This window comes from Patagioenas fasciata, chromosome 3, assembly GCF_037038585.1.
Source record: "Patagioenas fasciata isolate bPatFas1 chromosome 3, bPatFas1.hap1, whole genome shotgun sequence".
In the NCBI taxonomy this organism is placed as follows: domain Eukaryota; kingdom Metazoa; phylum Chordata; class Aves; order Columbiformes; family Columbidae; genus Patagioenas; species Patagioenas fasciata.
The window spans coordinates 89,758,114-89,776,562 of NC_092522.1; the positions used below are offsets into that span (position 1 = coordinate 89,758,114).

Here is an 18,449-nt window from a genome sequence, read left to right on the forward strand (position 1 = left end):
GAGTTTACCTTTGTGTGTTTTTAGAAAACACTGAGTGCATAATGGACTCTATTAAGCAACTGAACAAATGGTAACTATCCAAGCACGTAAAACTGCTTTCACTCCGAGCCATCCATTTTACAGGGGGAATAATCTGAGTTGGTTTAAACATCTGATGGAGAACCTTATCGCCTTCCTAAATTACTTCTGATTTAATGTGGGTGGTGTAATACAAATAACCTCAGACTTAGACTGAGAAAACTGAGCTAGGCACATGTAAAGCTGTGCAAATAGGAGCTTGCTGTAGCTGAAACCTCTGTTCCCTCATATTTAGGTCCTCAGCTGTCAGTCCTTTGTGCAGACCAAAACACAGGTTTTACAAAGACTTTTATAAAAGCTGCTGGATTTGGGATCTCAGTAAAGGATTGCTCAGTTCTCAGCAGTTTTGTTATTGTAGTTCAGTGGCAGTTTCAGGAATGATCTGCAAGTACTCTTAAATCATATTTTAGTATATAAGACTTGCAGATTCATCTATCTGGCTAGTAAAATCATTCATCAGATTCTGGAAAATCTGGAATGCAACAGTGAAATGCTGGGATGCTCATTTGTGCATGAGTGATTAGAGGTTAGAGTACTGACCCAAGAGAGACCATCTCCTGGTCTGGGTTTGCATCTGTTCCTACTCCTTTGAGAGAACAACAGCTTCTTCCTGCTGTTGAAACTCGGATGCTGTGTGGAAAACAGAGCAGCCACTGGGGGCTCTGAGGGAGGAGGAGGCTGCCTTCTCTACAAGCTCAGTGACAGGGGCCTCCCTTGGTTTACTCCAGGATCTGTTTATCTGTTTTTCACTGAAAAACACCTGGTGCTTGGTTTCCCAGCTATTTTAGGTTAGGCAGAAATACAGGCGTATTGGCCTCCCAAAAGCATCACACACATCCCTTTTTGGTTGTGAGTACAGTATGGAGAATAGAAAAGCATCTCTGATGGGATGTATTAAAAAAAATTGTTGCTACCAGGGAAGCCTTAGACTCAAAATTGGGACTGTCCATCAGCTGAGGCTGGACATGACAGCGATCACCTGTAAAATGCAGAGACTTTACTCATCATGTCAGAAAAAAAGGGAAATCTGACACACTGGATTTGGGAGAAACTGTCCAGGCATGAGAATTTAGGAGAGGGAGTTGTACCTTTGTACTCCTTATTGGACTTAGCTGCAGGTTATGTGATACATTTCTATTTTATATAAAGGGCCTGAGAAAAGTGAAGTGAGAAATTCACCAAACTGTGCAGGCGTAAATAGGTCCTGCCTTATGTTAGGGACAATACTGAGGTTTCAGTGTTGCAAAGTCTTTTAAACAAATTTTTATTTTAACTACATGTTAGGAAAAAGATCAAACTCCATTTTAAAGAGGGAAGTATGCCGTAAAAGGAGCTCTGCTCTTGTAAAAGTGACACGCATGTCTTATCTTAAACTGATTGCATTTGCCTGCTTGGGTGTGTGTTTTTCTTCTTTAGGAGTTGCTGCAATTGGTGGTGCTTTTACTCAACAAATCCTTCAGGATATGGCCGCTTTCAACAAACGTCCTATTATTTTTGCTCTCAGCAATCCTACCAGCAAAGCAGAATGCACTGCTGAGCAGTGCTACAAATATACAGAGGTAACCAAAGATGAACATCTCTCCACTATATGTAGTGAAAAATAAATCTGAAATGAAATTTAAAATGGGAGGAAGACAGAGGGTGGAGTAGCAAGAACTAATCAGGTGTGTAGGTAAAATGAATTAAATTAAATAACAGGTTTTCCAGACTTTATGAAGACAATTTCAGTGAAGTCAATACATGCTTGCACTCTCATAGAAACATTTAATAGCTTTTATTGGTGTCAGACAAGGCTCATAGGTTTTAGTATCACAAAAGCATCAGTTAACCATCAAGCATTAAAGCCTTATACCTATTTTTGAACTGTACCACTTTGTGCAATATATACACACAGTGGCATGCTTTCCATTTGAGATTTTCTAAACACTCTTTAGGGTAAGAAAATACTTCAATATGGGAAATAGTATCTTTAAAATAATTCTTTATTAAGAACTGGAGTAATTGATTCCTTTACAAATATTTATATTATGGAAACATAGCTGAACATTAAGAGAACTCTGCTTGCTTATTTAAAATTCTTTTCCAGAAGTGCTAATAAACATGTTACCGTGTCATTCAGTCTAGAATTTGAAATGCTTGAGTACTCGACTGTATGTGTTTCACAGTGGATTGTGTTTGGACTTCTTGTCAAAGGCAGGGCAGTTTGAATGACGGTTTTGCAGTGTTTAAAAGACAAATTTAGCATGTCTGTTCCCCACTGCACAGCACAGCACACAATTACAGCACAGTGCAGGAGCCAGGGAAGTGGCCGACATGAAGGGCTGGCTATAGCGGGTAACGACATCTGGTAGGCAGAGCAAAAGACACACTGAAGTGTTTGATCTGTCACCAAAATGTATTATGAGCTGGCCATGATAATACTGCATGACACCAAACCAAACAGAATATTCTTCTGAAGAGCTGAATAGCAACAGTGGCATGTTTTAAAATGCATGTTTCTAGTTCTCTAAAATAGGCATAGATATTTCTGATACAAAGCGCCTCTGAAGTATTTAACAGTGACATTTATCACTTCAGCAGTGCTAGCATAAATAAAGGCTGGCTTTTCTTCCCCACCTAAATTTACTGCTTAAATTTGAGGGCGGTCCCTCCCGAGCAAGGCAAGGGCCAGGGCCTTTGGGCTGTGGATGTAGAGCCTGTGCATTGTCACTCCCCTCATTGTTCCAAAACTGCATTGCCTGCTGTAGAAATTACTTCTCTCCCTGTGTATGATCTGGGGACACCCTGGGTAGTAGTGCTGCAGGTGAGTCACCTCTGGGGAGCCTCTTCTGTCACCCTTGAATGGCACTCAATGCTGCCGGCATCTGCTCCCATCGGGTTGTTACTCGTCCCAGGGGAACAGCGAGACTCCAGCGGACTTGCAGCCTCCTGCCCTCCCATCTGCAGTGGTATCACAGCTCTGAACGTGCATGCTGCTGAATGACACCAAGCCTAATATTCCCCTTCGCTGATGTTAAGCTGTCAGCAACACGAGCCCTGTGGCCACATCTGGGCCACCCCACAGGCTTTTGTTCCTCCCCGCAGCTTCCTGGTGTGTGCTGTGTGCCAGCATGGGGCTACACCCGTGTTTGCGTCCTGGGAAGAGATTTAGAGATCCTGTGTGAACTACAACATAAAATGAGTTAGAGAAGAGTTCTCTTGTCCATCTGTACAGCTAAACTCTCTAATTCCCCAAAACAGGCTGAGTCTTCCACACTGCCTTCTGGGACCAGTTTGTGCATGATACCTGGGCCCTGGTGGCAACAGTGCTACTTGGCACTCCCCAAAAACCTACTGGGAAACATCCTAGTGGTTTATCAGTATTGGATGATCACACACTGGTGCCTGAGTTGGTGTCCTCATCCTGCTCAGTATATTATGATGAGGGGAGCCACAAGGTCCTAGAAGAGGAGGTCCCATCCCCAGCTTCTGCTATAAGTTGCACTATGAGATGATACTCCTAAGACAGAGCTTCTACCTCTGTTGTTCAGTTGACCCGTGGAGTGGGTGCAGGGGCCTGAAGAGGGGAGATTGGGAGTAACAGAGGGCTCCCAGCCTGTCCCCACAGCTCCTCAAAAGTTGCCGGATCCAAAAGTGCAATGTTTAGGGTCCTCAGTCTCATTTTTGTGGATGTTGGGAAAAAATCCAGCAGCATCACCCATTGCTACCATGACTAGTATTGTCCGCTTTGAGTTTTAGAGCTCCAGGTGTATACCTTCTTCCCAGGTATCCTTCTTCTGACATGGATGCACAAAGTGTATAACAAGGGCTGGCTTTCACCTTCTCGTCCTCTGAATTGTGCTGACAGGTCTTACCTGAACAAGGCAGCTGTCACCCTCTAACATCAGACAGTCACACAGAATTGCCAGGGATCTCTAGGATCTTAAGACATACTTGTTTTGGTAGTTCTACTGCTTCCTCAGAAGACATAGTAAATAGATGTAATCCAGCTTCCCCAGTGGTAGACATTTAAAGAGATGTATGAAATACTTCAACGGTGTCCTTGAACTAACGTGCTTTGGCTTTCTTGGTACAATGTAGGGACGTGGCATTTTTGCCAGTGGAAGTCCTTTTGACCCTGTGACTCTCCCAAGCGGACAAACTCTCTATCCTGGACAGGGCAACAATTCCTATGTGTTCCCAGGCGTTGCCCTTGGTGTTATTTCATGTGGAGTGAAACATATTGGCGATGACGTGTTCCTCACCACTGCTGAGGTACTGTATTAAAAATTATTTAAATTCCTTGATTTAATAACTTGGTAATAATGAACAATGAAACTGAAAGAATTAAACATTATATTTTAAATTGGAAAAATAGTATTTTCTGTGTCAGGTGTTTATTTGCAAGGTATGTTGGTTTTTATAAATTCTATTTGAACAAGTTATTTTTAAAAATAAGTTAATACTTGGTCCAAAGGTCATCTGACATAAACCTCACCTTCTGTTGGCAAGGGAAAAAAGACTTCAGTACTGTATTACCACAGGTGAATGCACGTATGCACTATTTGCACACACATGCACATATGTTTCATTTTAGATTGAAAGGAACTATAGCTAGATGTTGGTAGGTTTGGGGTGATTTTTGTGGGTGTTTTGCTTGCAAAAATCATTTGAATTTCATTTAGCAGAGCTGTTGGCATCATTTTTTGTGGACCTCCCTCGTTAACAGGTGAGGGCAGTGCTCTATTGCTCTGTGGTTCCTTGCACCAGAGTTTGACAAAATTGCCATGTTATTCTTCCAGTTTTCTTTCTTTTCCTTTTCTGCATTAATTCTTCTCTTTCTTAAGGCAATTTTTTAATGATCTTTGTTCTGACATTATCCAACATGTGATCTCTCCTTTATCTCCACTCAGTGAGCAAGAGATGAACAGAGAGCAAACACTTTTGGTTCTAAGAGTCATTCACCACCTGTTTCCACTGATTGTTCAAAATCTGACATTCAAAGTCTTACAGTAGGACATCATAAATGCACAGGATTGTATCTTCAACATGTATGGGAGAAGAATGAGCACTTGCACACTGCCCTTGTTGGTTTTCTGCAGGTTTTTTTTTAAGGTGCATACTATGGCATATTTTAAAAAGTTTGCCAGCAGCTTGCCCTCAATAAGAAAGATATTCACAATTTCCGTCTTTAAAATTAGTAAAGAGCCCAGACTGTCTCCACTGGCTTTAACCATCTTAGGAGGGCAATGATCCATCTTGTAAGTCTTGGAGTAATTATATCCTCCCTTTAAATCCTCCCCTGTAATTTCAGTTGGGTACACTGATCCTCACTTGTTGGTCTAAACCGCTGTGTTAAACAGTTGCCTTATTTCCTTCTAGAAGTTGCTTCACTTTGGTTTGGGTGAAATGGTTCCTATAAACAGAATGCTGCTGGATGAAAGGTGACACACATGTGGACTGAATGATGTTTCAAGTGGCAGGCTACTAAGTCAGAAAAAAAATCTGTTCTGAACAAAGAAACATAACAATCAGGGAAGTAAAATGGTATCAGAGATCATGAGGAAGCTTTTAAATTTTCTCTTGAGGTAGAGGTTCTCTTCTGGATGACTTTGTCGGTAGGGGTTTTGGTACATAAATGCCATCCTCTAGTAAAATCCGTGGAAAAGTTTGCCGTGTAAAAATCTATTCTTTTTTCTTGCATGGAAAGTCTCTGTGGGCGGGAAGGTCAGTGGGTAGCTGCTGGCCTGATGGCTGGAGCTAAGAGCAGTACATCTGGTGTCCCTGCTTGTGTGAGAGACAGCGTGTGATGGGGGCTTGGGTGAGCTGCAGGTGGTTCCTGAGCAAGGTGACAACAGGTGGATTTCAGAGGAGTCTGTGCCAGAAGAGGTGTCGGGGGTGTGAAAGCCAGGAGGGCTGCCCAGGCCCTTAGCTGAAATTACAGTACAAAACAAAGACAAAAGTGATTTTTTCTTTAGTTTTCTTGGCTTTTTTAAAGGAGGGATGAAATCAGAAGAGTTTCACATGGATTTTAGAATACTGGTTAGTTTTCTCTGTTTGAAATGGAAGTGCCCAAGGTGCTGCAAAATTTAAAGTACCAGAATGGTGCATTTTAGACAGAGAGACCTTCTCAGATTGTAGCAGTAGCTTACCTGAAAAAAGGAAGCATAAAACACCAAGCAGCCCAGGCTGCCTGCTTGAACCTCCTGTCATCATGCTTTGCCACCTCTCAAATCTGATAAAAGTCACAAATAGCTTATTGTAACTACAGCAAATTCTACTTTCAGTATTCTTTTCTTCCTGCCAAGTAAAATAGAATGTAACTTTGATTTTTGATGATAAATCTAAGGTACTGTGTGCCATAATACCTCTTAATTTCAGGCAATTGCTCTGTGATGACAAGGGACATTACCTATTCTTCTGAGTCCTACCAAACACAACAAAAGGGACAGAGAATTATGAACTAAATGAAATATTCTTGGCATGTGTGACCTACAGTTAAGTTGCTCCAGAAATAATCCTGTTAAATCCTTTCATTATAGAGAATACATCCTCCAAAACCCAAGATGCCACCACTTGCTGTATGCCATTTGTCCTATCTTGGCTGCCTTTCATTGAGGTTCTGCAATAAGGCTTAGCTGATTTATTTATTAAAAGCTATAATTAATTAAAATTTAAAACATGAACATAGCTATACTGGGTTGGACCTAAGATCCAAATACCTCTGTATCTTCCTGTGAAAGTAATCAGTAGCAGAAGCTGAGGAAAAGAGGATAAATAAGGGGAAAATGGAGAGTGATCCTTCTGCTGAAATGGCTTCTCAGCTTCTGGCAGCCTGTACTTACGGCCTTCCTACACTGGATGTTTTATCCCTGTGTGGTTTTCTCTTTCATAAATGAGCCTAGCGGATTTTTTAAACATATTTATACATTTGAAGGTCTTTTGGCAATTAGTGTCACAATTTAATTGTGAGTTCTGTTGAAAAAGAAACTCTCCTCTTATGATTTGCTGCTGTCTGATGATTTGGGTTCCCTTTAGTGCCACGAGAAATGTTCACCTTCAGTTGCCTTTTGTATTCTCTTTCAGTCCTCTCTTTTTTTTTTTCCCCAAGTCTGTTTTATTATTTTTTGTCTCCTTGTACAAAAAAACCCTTTAGATCATCCTTATTATTCTTTATACCCCTCATGATTCTCTCCCATTCTTGTTTTAAGTGGGTCAAGTGAAAATGCACACTGTTCAAAGCGATGTTACATTGTGGATTTCTGCATTGGTATAATGACATTTTCTGTGTCACCGCTTATTCTCTTAATAATTAAAAATGTTGATTCATCATTTTTTTCCCCTGCCACTGAACTGATGTTCTCAAGGAGCATTTTTCAGAGACCTCATGAACAAGGTGTCATTCTCTTTGAAAATGCTTGTTTCTGTGTTTTTGCATAGTTTTACATGCTGTTACAGGAGTATGTCAGAAGGAATAGCATGGCATCTGTATAGTTAAGCTTGATACCTCTCCCACTTCAAGCACTGCCAGATGTTTTGTTACTTGTTTTGTATCAATCCCATCACAAAACAGAAGTGCTCTAGTCCTGAAACCTTTTTTATTTTTTTCAGTGATGCATTAGATTAACAGCAACTTGCTCGTGATTTCTTCAGACTTCATAATTCCTGCAGAGCTCCACTAAACTGCTAACAGGAGAAATCTCGTGTTGTAAGCTCCTCGTCACACATTCAGATCTACATATTGTTTTATTATCAAAAGGCTGCTTATCGTTTTTAAATAACCTAGTTCCTATTATGGAAAGAAAAAAACTAGATTTCACGTTGTCTTAGCTCCCCCTAGTGGGTTTTTAGCTCTGCTGTATTGTGTAAACAAATAATTTTCCTTTACTCGTTTTACTCAACAAGAGTATAATCTCTTGTTGCTCTTGTTAGCATTTCCATTCTGACTGGAAAAACTTACTACACCTACCAGCATGCTGGGTGGATTGCAGAAGAGAACATTGTTTCTCTTTGAATCTGGAGTTTACTGTAGTGTTTGCTCTTTAATTCAAACTTTTAACCTAGATCTGCCAGAAAGCATGAATTGATGGTAGCCAGGCATCTCTTCTTACTCAGTCCAAGCTGTTTGTAAGCAACATATACAAGGTCCTCTCTTTCAAGTATCTTCCTAATCTGTTCCCTCAGAAGTGCACTTCTTGCTTTCTTTTTGGGCCATGCTGTTTCATTTCACAGTGTTTCCTGGACTTTCCTGGTGTTTCCAGAACCTCTTGATCACATGCAACAAGTATCCCCACACTTCTGGACCAATCAGTGACTTGGTTCTAACCTTTTGTTATCTAAGCTGTAATTGCACAAAAATGTATATTTTCTGCTGACAGGGACATCAGAAGTACCTCTACATTAATCTCTTATTTTGCATCTGAATAGTCTTCTTGAGCACATCTCCCTGGTGACCCTACACACTCCACCTTGGTCCACAGTGCAGCATGGTCCTGGGAGAGGAGGGGGACTGGTTTCCTTTTGGATGAAAGTAAACAGAAGGATATACTCTAGGAGCAAGCCTGATGTACTAAATATCAATGGAAAGTGCTCATAAACTCCAACAGATTTAAGAATTATGGGCTTGCACTGTATAGAGAACCTCCTTTTCTTCTGACTGTTGTGTGTTCTCAGCTATTCAAAGGGCAAGGGATGTGTGTCTCCCCCTTTTTCCCCCCCGAGAAATCTCCTTTCTGTCCCAAAGCAAGATAGATAAACTTAAAATCTGGATTCTGTTGATACAAGTCTCTCTTAATTGTTTTTAATAACTTGTGTAGAGAATGTTAGTGAAGGCAGCTATTAAAAACTGCATAAAGTCAGACCATTTTTTAATATATGAATTTTGTGCTTAGTTTGCTTAGAAGGTATTTAGATTTGGTTCTAACTCCCAGCTCCCTAGATAGTAGAAAGGTAGGCAGTTAAAGAAATGAAAATTTCAAGTCTACCAAAGAGATTACAAAGTGGAAGACAGGTTAGCGAACTGGCATCAGCTGATTCTCAGGCTCAGCAAATCCCAATCTGGATCACCCTGAAATGCTGTTTTCTATTTCAGATCCCCAAATGACAAATAATTTTAATTAATGATATCAGGAATGTCATTAGACTCAATGACAGCTCCGGGACCTTTTGCTTCTTAGGAGGTATCTGTGGTAGGAATAGAGGAAGATCATCAGGCAAGCCCATAAGCAGACAGTGCAAGCAGTGTCTCTGCTCACTCTGCAGAATACATCCTCACACCTCATGGTAATAGAAGGTTTTTCATATGGTCAATGAAGAAACAGTAAAAACCAACTTCTCCACCCTGCCATGCTTTCCTGATCTGTTCGTTGCAGGAGATGAAAACAAAACATTTCCAGTCTTGCTAGGAACACAAAGCAAACATATTCAGGCCATAGAGGCAACAGTACTCTCAGACGTGCATCAGAACTTCTGTATCATTCCTGTTTCCCCTCGTCAGTCTGGTGAAAAATCAAGCAAAGAGCAAAACAATTTCTTTACTTACTTGGCATGGTTGAGATGAGAGACCCACTGCAGTGTTCCAGTGGAGTAGACAGCCTTTGTCTAGTAGCACTGGGTTTTTTTCTGTCCCAGGAAGCCAGAATTTAGCATTAGACCTTCTGTTTCTGCATTTGACTGCAGTGACCAGCAGGGCTTTGAAGACCCTGGAGAATGCTACTTTGATTTGACTTTGTTCTGTGGTTGACCATACTTACTTTTATAATCTCATACAGGCTATAAATGTGTGAGCTGGACACACAACAAACCGGCTCAGCCATCAGTAATTTTATTCAAAGCATTTTACACTTAAAGGGTTTCAGCTCTGTTCTCTGCACAGGGTGACAACTGTCAGAACAGGTGCTTCTTTAATTTTAGAAGTCTTTGACTCAACTACAATTAATGGCTGGAATTTCTATCTCACAATGAGCTATTTGCTAGTTTATGTGTGTCATACTTACTCAAACTTTAATAAGTCTTAATGTCTGAGTGAGAAAAGAGCATAACTCCCTACATTTCTAGCTCTTGTGTAGCTACTCCTCATGATAAGACTGGTTGTAAAAAATACTGCCTGGGTGGATTAAGGAGTATCAGTATGATTTGCCAAAGAAAAAACATTTGTTTGCTTAAGACTGGATCACTGTCTAATAAAGCCATAGTTGCATCTGCATTTCAGGTTAAACATGTCTGCTTTATTTCTAGGTAATAGCTCAGGAGGTTTCAGAGGAGAATTTACAGGAAGGTCGTCTGTACCCTCCGTTAGTCACTATTCAGCAGGTGTCGGTGAAAATTGCTGTGAGGGTAAGTCACTTCGCTCTTTTGCGGCTTCCTTTCTTCCCACACTCTCAATAAAACTGAGCATTTTATTTAGCCAACTAACAGAGCTTCAAGCAAGTTGAAGCTGGTTTACGTCAATTAGCCTTTGACAACTAGCAGTTTCAGTATTCAATTTAAATTCATAAATGTAAATTTAATCTGAATATGTGAAGGAAGGATATGGAGCTATAGCAAGTGTTGATGTCTGCAGAGCTCACACTGTACTCTCCACCAGTTGGGAACAGGTCCCCAGGCTCACAGCCACATGAGCTGCACAGCTGAAGGGTTCTGCCCCTTCGTGATTATCCGTTGCCTGTCAGGAGAGTGAATGTCACCCTACTCCGAGCACTATTCCCTTTTGTTCGCATCCTTACTCCGGCCTATCAGAATAACTGACTACAGGGTGTGCTGCTTGTTTATGGCTCAGGTTTGGATCAGGGGTTCTTCAGTTGATTGTTTTTTACTGGCAAATACAGAGCTGATGCAGATGGATTTTCAGTAACTGACCTAAACCTGCAGTTTGCCAAGAAACTGGGCTGCCCTGAAGAAGAGGAAGCTTTCAAATAATGTATTTTATCCCAGTTCCTCCCTCATTCTGTGTTTTAGAGAGTTTTTTTCAACATTTTAGGAGGTTATTTTGCTGGTCTTCTGTGATCTTTTTGGTTCCAATTATGTTTTCTCTCTTGGTCACCCTACTGTGAATAATTCCACTTATTGCATACTCTTTTGAAAGAATAACAGAGAGCCCTCATGCAAGAAACAGTTTTCCTAGCTTCACTTATTCTGTGGATTTTTTTTTTTTAAAGTCCCTCTTGCAGTTCACATCTTCTTAGGCAAGTAGTAACTTTCTTCTGTAGATGTCAAAATGTTACATAGATTCCTCAGGCTAAATCAAACTACCTGTGCATTTGGCAGGAACACAGTGATGGAAACTACTCTAATTGTGTGTTATATAAAATATAGAAAGAGAAAATGTTACCAAACAATTCTTTCTGCCCGATCTCTGTTGAAACTTTATTCCTGCAAATACCTGTTCTGTCTCATACAGCCCAAAAGATTTAGTGATGGCCTCTGCCTTTTCCAGAGGAGGAATACTCTCAAAATTTTTTGGAATACCAAGTGTTGAGGTATAAATTCAGGTCTCATTCAACCATGATAATTATGGGCACAGACCTGAGGATGAACATGAACACCCAAAGTGCTTCTCAGTTAGGTCAGGTTGGGCTTCAGATTAACCCAAGAAAGGAAGTCTAAATACAGTAACTCTTCCACTTAGGATCTCAGCTTCTCACCAAGTGAAAACATTTGTTTTAAAGGGAGAGCCAAGGAGAGCAGGAAGGAGACCATCTTGCTTTTATTCAAAGTAGGAGCATTTGTCTGTTTGCCAAACACAGTTCGAAGCAGATCCTTCCAAAGAGTGTTGGTGCTAAAAGCCACTCTGTCAAACTTCTTTTGTCTCCTAGGTGAATGTCCAGTCAAAAGATAGACTTTTCTCAAGTAGGTGTTCTTCAGATATGTGAGGTTACTTGATTTTGAACTACGTCCTACTTTTAAATCCTGTTAAATGTGCTCAAATAGTTTATCAGCACTAATTAGGATTTGAATGCATCTTTCCAGATTGCAGAAGAAGCCTACAGGAATAACACTGCCTCCACCTACCCACAGCCTGAGGACCTCGAAGCTTTCATTCGCTCTCAGGTTTACAGCACCGATTATAATTGCTTTGTGGCTGACTCCTATACCTGGCCTGAAGAAGCCATGAAAGTGAAACTGTAAATATTTACTGAACAAACTAACAGCACTTAAAACACATTAAAATATTTAGAACATTTTCTGCCTAGGACGCCTAAGAATAGCTGATTTTTTAAGATGCAGAAAACTTTTTTTTTTTTCTAAATTGTAATATTTGTTAGGAACTCAGATCAAGAAATCATATTAATTATAAACCAGAAAAATAAAAATTAATCTGAGAAATATGTTTGTGTTGTTTGGTTATTTTGATATTTTAACCGAGATATCCTACACTAGAGTTTGACAGATCTTTTTTGTTATCAAAATAAGTGGTGCATCTTTAGAACTTTGTCACAAATGTCAATGAGAACTTAAGCAGACAAATGGTACCACGAAAAATTAAGAAATACATATTATGACTTTTTAATCCATTACAGGTCACAATGTAATTTGCATGAATTGTCACGCTATTATTTAAAACCAAACCAAAACAAACAAAAAAACCCCAACAACAACAACAAAACTTTTAACCAACAGTAAGATTAGAATGTTTTCCTCTAAAGAAAAGCCTCATTAGTCACTCCTGTGTGGAGTAATGAAAATTTTCTAACAAGAACCTGCAGATCCTTCTGTTCACATCTAATTATAGTATTTTAATACTACTTTGCTAAGCTAAAGTCTTGTAAATGATCAAAAGATTTAATTCCCCCACCAAGATAACTGGTTCTGATACACTGCACTTGTTTGGCCTCAAATTCATGGAAGCGCTTGGACTCCATGTTCTTGACAAAAAAGGAGTATCAAAATGTTACGAATAGGCTTGTTTTTTGACTTAAATATTTTCTTAAAAACATCAGTCATCTGGCTAGTGGTATGTTTTTAAACCCAATGAATTACTGTGATATTTGAAGCCAAAGTATTTTTAAACACACAACATATGTGATGAAGTATTATTCTTTGTAAGAAATTCTCTAATCACCCAGCTGAGGTCTACTAAATGAATAATTATTATGGGGGAAGAGTCCATCATTATGCGGAGAGCACATACATTTTATTAATTCTATAGTATTTACTGATTGTTTCTTTTGCTTACTACTATTTGAATGATCTGGTTAGCTTAATCTCTTCAGTATGGTCTTTAAAATAGTTTTTACAACTTCATTGAGAACTTGACATGCTGAATGTATACTAAAGTGAACTAAAGATATATTATTTTTTTTTCCCATTTCCCATTTGTTAACAGTTATCAAAAGTGATACCTCGCAGTGACTCTTATTCTTCCACCAAAAAAAAGTGATTCCTTCTGCAAACCTCACAGGAAGCATCCAGGGACACTACTCATGACCTGCATTATTCTGAATTCATAATTAGCATTTCCAGAAATAGAAGTCCTGAGGCTGTGGTTTTCCTTAGGAGGCTACGTGACTGGATGGTACTGTCAGCAGTTTCCTCCTGTAGAAAAAATGAACAAAGCTTGTGCTCAGAATAAAACTATAGACAGCTCTAACTCTGAACTGTTTGACTGTCCTCCTGCACCGATTTCCCATTTCCTTCTGGTAGAAATCTTGTGGATAAGGCCTAACTCTAAACTGGTTAGTTTTGCTACTTTAAAGAAAAAAGTTTATCATTTGGCAGCTTCCCAACAGGACTGAATGCAAAATGTTTTGAGTCATGATCAGGTGGAATCTGCGCTCATACATCAATGTTCTAAAAAAACCCCAAAGAATTATTAGTTGTTACAGAATCACCACTCCAAGAAAAATGTAATATACTTTCTGGACAGTTCTGGAAACAGCTTGTGCTTGAACCATTTGACACGCTTGAGATTATCTCTACAAAACCAAAAATTAACTTTATTTGTGCAACCCCTTAGCTCTGCCACAGCCGCAGACTGCAGGTCCTGAATTCACAAGAGGGAGAGGCACTTTCTCCCTCACTGCATAAGGGGAACCCGTAAACATTTTTTGCTTCACTGTGCTTTTGGCCAAAGTTATGGTCATACAAGCAATGTGAGAGAAAGAATGTACATTCATCGTCATTTTGAGTAACAAGAAATACTGCTGTCTTCTGTATTTAAATATATTATTATGTAAAAAGTACTACAACACTCCCTTGTGTTTTATTGAAATAATATCTGTTATTTTTGTAATCATCAGCTGAGTGTACTGAAACATAGTCTTTAAATAGCTGCTGTCTAAATGGCCTGGCTTTTAAATTTGAACAGCCAAACCTGTACAGCTCAACACTAAGTCTGCTTTTATTGCTCAGTACCAGTTTTCATATTACAGTGCTCAGTGACAAAGTGGAAGGCAGTAAGCTGGTGGTTCTTTAAGGCACAGCTACTGGGGACTTTTCTGTAGCATTCTTCATGTACGTTATATTGATGACATTTAAACAGGATAATCCATTATAAATGGGAAGACACAACTGCAATTCACTGTCATCTAAATACACACTCAGCACACTACCCTGTAGGAAAACACTGCCTAATGAGCCATTAATATCATTTCCTGTTACAAGCTACTGGAAAATTGTCTCTCAGTACTCATTTGACATAGAAAAGATTGGTAAAGTTATATGGATTTTTATTTAATGTATACAATATTTGTTTTCATTTTTATATTTTTACATGTATTTCCTTCTGTAACGTAGGGGGAAAAGGAAACATTAAACTTTGTCTCATCTTACACATTTTCATTTCCAAGGTGCTTGGCCTAACAATGTAAATGTAAAATGTCAGGAGCTGAGCAGCTGAAAAACTACTATTAACATAAGCAGCCCACAAGGAGATGATAGGAAGAGAATTGCAAAAATGGTGGTATTGGCAATATACGTACTACGCAAGGCATTCAAGGGACAGGTCATCTGGACTTCTTTCTCCCCCTGCCCTGCCTCACCCTTTATTTAGAAGCAAAACTTGGTCCTGTGGCTGGACACAAACCTTTGCATTTCATGGATTAGTTGAATGAAGTGAGAGCAGATACTTTGAGATGTAGTGAAAAACATTGCACACACTAATTCATGAATGTAGCAGTGAGATTTCCTTGAGCTGAGTGTGCTTCTGTGTTGGAAACCGCAGTAATCTGTGACTGCAGCCACTTCAACTATATGTAGAAGTTAACTACAGGTCTGCACTGCAGCTCAATAACACACAGTACAGTGTAAGTGAGACAGGATACTAGAGTGTGGGATGTTTATCACCTTGCAAGCACTTTGAGGCGTGTCTTGTACTGACGAATGACAGTTTTAGGGTCTCAGAAAAATATGTGGCAATTCAGAACAGAAGCTCATATTAGCTACCTGAACCATTACTCACGTATGTTAAACAGTTTCCCTTTGCACAGTAGCTATAAGGCACAATATTCCAATGTTAGCATCATCTCTTGCTGTCCAGAATTAGAACACCTTACAGTTTCAATTATTTGTCTGAAAGTTTGCCTTCAACACCAAATAGAATCTGAAAAATATGTCCACTTTGATGTTGTTTCAGGAATTCTAGGAACTGGCCAAGATCCATGTGATAGTCATTCCTCAGGCCATAATCACCATGTGCCTGAAACTGCAGATCTTCAAATGCATGGAAGAGACGAAGATTATCAATGCTTCCTTCTGTTTCTACACTCTCCACATGCTTGCATGAAATATGCTTCCAGTTGGGATACCTAATAGCATGCCAGAACTCTTCACAGTTTTCTCTGAGTCCCTCCACACACATGACACCAGGTTTCCCTGTTAAGCAGAAGCCAGTCAGATTTAACTTCTTTGCACAGTCAAAAATCTTCTTCCTCAGTTCCTGACGGTATATATGATGGCTGTAGATCCACATGCGATGCAGTGTTTCTTTAACTATGACTTCTTTTGAAGCACTTTCAGAAGAGATCTTGCTGTTTTCCAGGTAAGGCAGGCTGTTGTCTTTCACCCATTGCACAGCTTCACATATACACAGTTCCCCTGAATCCAAAGAGGTGATGTGAGCAGTGAGACCAGTGTTGAGCTGCAACTGCTGCTGCCTGTGCAGGGCATTGGATCTTGCAAAAAGCTGAGGAGCTACGTGAGGATACATATGAGGCAGCAGTACCTGCAATTCCACTTTTTCCTTAAAAACAGAATACACACACACACAAAGAAATTCTTCAGCTGCTGAAAGACATGCTAGACTCTTCTTCCCTGTCAAAGGCAGATTCTGAGGAATTAAGTTTGTGACATCCTAAAGGCAGGAATTACTTCTTCCACTTCCCTTTTGGCCACTCCTTTCCTTTTGTTGCACCATGCTAGGACCTTCCCAACCTATCTGATCTTTTGTTGTTTACAGAAATAACACCATGGCTTGAAAGAAGGTACTTCTACAATACTTCTATTACATGCTCTCAGTATGTGCTCAGTGCTGCTACAGCAATAAACTACCAGTCTGTCACAGTGAAGGGGCAAGTGGCTTTTGAGACTTGTAAAATGACTGATTACCTTTCTCGGTTCCTTGATACTCTGCCACGGAAAAAAACTTCCTGCAGAAGCCCTCCCTACGCAGTTCATAAAATTTCTGAAGCTGGTGAAGGGGTGCATTTTAGAACTATACCTAAGCCTGTACATAAGTTTCCAAATAATCATGAGGCCACCTTGTTATCCAGTAAATTGTTCTGATGTTTAATTATCCTTATTCCTAGGAAAATGCATATACTTCTAGGGTGAGTTTGTTGGTTTCCAATTTCTAGTCATTGCATTATTGTGTCATCAGACCTACACTAATGGCTATATTTTCTCTGCAAGTATTGACATCGCTTAATTGTCATACATAACCTTTTCTTCAACTGGATAAATTATTGGAACTCCTTATGTTCTAAATGTTGGAGTTTGTGCTCAAGTACATAGGCTGTTTTTTAGTGTCTGTGTGACTCTTCTTAATAGTATTCTGCTATCTGGGGCTATTTTTACAGTAGTTTATTTGAAATACAGATCAATGAATATTAGTACATGTAGCAAGGGGTGGAAAAGTAATGGGGCATTTTTGCTAGAATAAAATCAAGTCCAACGCAGGTATTCCCATGAAGGAAGAGTTGCCTTTGTAACACACAACTCTTTGTAAACCAGTAAACAACCCTCATATAAGTACAATGCTGGCTAAGCTCTTGTGAATGCTTTGGTGCCGCTGATATCCATTCCCATCAGTGATTCTATCAGCCTTTCTTGCTCAAATCAAGTTAAGACTCAAAAACATTAGTATTTTGTTACTTTTAACAAACACAGTAAACAGAAATTAGTGGGAGGACTTCCCCCTTTTTTACCTTGCAGAGTTTCTAAGTGTCTGCGCTAGGAGTAAAGAAAATGACACGGATCTATGTGGAACTTCTCACCTTAGCCTCCCCTACATCAACAGCAATTGAATATCCGAGCTGTGCTGGTAGAGCTCCATCTGCGTTTCTCAGATAGCGCTGCACTCCGCGCATGGCATCCTCATCCAGATTTATTTCTCCTTTTTTGGGAAACATTGAAAGGAGCATTTCCAGTTCCAGCAGCTGGAGCTCCAGGCACTCTCTCACTGTGACAGCCATCGCTCTGTCCTCCACACACACCTGGGAACGAAAGGCCTGCTGTTTAACATACGGCGAGATTCAGCACCACGCCGTGCAGCCCAACAAGCCGGCCTCGCCCGGTGTCCCCGGGATTTTTTAAGGACAGGACTTGCGCTTAATAGGACTGGATACAAACCCTTTAGAAGCCAGTCCCTCCCAAGTGCACGGCCCAGCCGAGCTGGCGCAGGGAAAGCGCTGCAGCCCCGCGGCCACGGAGCAGTCGCGGTCACGCATGCGCGCTGGGCAGCCTCACCTGGCCCGCACAGGTCACAACCCCAGCGGAGCGGAGGCAGAAGCGGTCATATGGCTCTTCGTGCCGCCGCCACCGCCTGCCCGATGCGGGCCGCCGAGAAGGGGAAGCTACGCTACCGCCCTCAGCGCGGCCGTTCAACGGTCGCTCCGCGAGCCGCGGGCGGGCGGAGACGCGCATGCGCGCTCAGCGGTGGGGGGGACGCGGGGCGCGGCCGGGATGGCTGTTCGGTGTCTGAGTCGCCTCCGTGCGGGGCCGCACGCCGTTGTCTGCCAGTCACCCGCTCTGTCTTAAATCCCTGCGGTGAAGGCGTGAGACGCCGCGGCGGGCACGGGGCTTCCCTGCCCGAGCTCAGCCCCCTCCGCGGGGCCTCTCCCAAAAGCATCTGGCGGAAACGCAGCCTGGGCGGGAACCCCGCGGGGCTGCGCGGCCGGGGTGCGGGGGAGGGCGGCGGGCTGCCCGGGGTGAGGAGCCACGTTATGGCAGGCTTGAGG

At 41.0% G+C, this 18,449-nt stretch overlaps 2 protein-coding genes across 3 annotated transcripts in view; one reads left to right on the plus strand and one right to left on the minus strand.

The window, feature by feature from the left end:
- Nucleotides 1-12,383, plus strand: part of ME1 (malic enzyme 1) — a 165,938-nt gene extending 153,555 nt beyond the window's left edge. The window contains exons 11-14 of the mRNA XM_065834243.2: nucleotides 1,495-1,637; nucleotides 4,159-4,332; nucleotides 10,294-10,392; nucleotides 12,025-12,383. Coding sequence (XP_065690315.1) covers nucleotides 1,495-1,637; nucleotides 4,159-4,332; nucleotides 10,294-10,392; nucleotides 12,025-12,183 — 575 coding nt within the window. The 3' untranslated portion in view covers nucleotides 12,184-12,383. The remainder of the gene's footprint in view (nucleotides 1-1,494; nucleotides 1,638-4,158; nucleotides 4,333-10,293; nucleotides 10,393-12,024) is intronic.
- A 2,862-nt stretch (nucleotides 12,384-15,245) lies between these two features.
- RWDD2A (RWD domain containing 2A) lies at nucleotides 15,246-18,341 on the minus strand. 2 transcript variants are annotated; one of them, XM_065834246.2, is made up of 3 exons: nucleotides 17,959-18,341; nucleotides 17,487-17,705; nucleotides 15,246-16,234 (listed from the first exon to the last, which is right to left on the minus strand). In XM_065834246.2, the coding sequence occupies exons 1-3, from the start codon at nucleotides 18,133-18,135 to the stop codon at nucleotides 15,557-15,559; spliced, it is 1,074 nt and encodes a 357-aa protein (XP_065690318.2). In that variant the 5' UTR covers nucleotides 18,136-18,341; the 3' UTR covers nucleotides 15,246-15,556. The 2 variants fall into 2 exon arrangements, with proteins under 2 accessions (XP_065690318.2, XP_065690317.2); XM_065834245.2 differs by having other exon boundaries at nucleotides 17,842-18,091.
- Nucleotides 18,342-18,449: the final 108 nt, after the last annotated feature.

Bases quoted from the DNA above. Each gene is read 5' to 3' on its own strand.
- RWDD2A (XM_065834246.2), bottom strand. From the start codon at position 18,135: ATGCGCGTCTCCGCCCGCCCGCGGCTCGCGGAGCGACCGTTGAACGGC. The intron at 17,706-17,958 runs GTGAGGCTGCCC...TTTCGTTCCCAG, and splicing joins TTGTGACCTGTGCGGGCCAG to GTGTGTGTGGAGGACAGAGC. The intron at 16,235-17,486 runs GTGAGAAGTTCC...TCTGTTTTTAAG, and splicing joins TTGATGTAGGGGAGGCTAAG to GAAAAAGTGGAATTGCAGGT.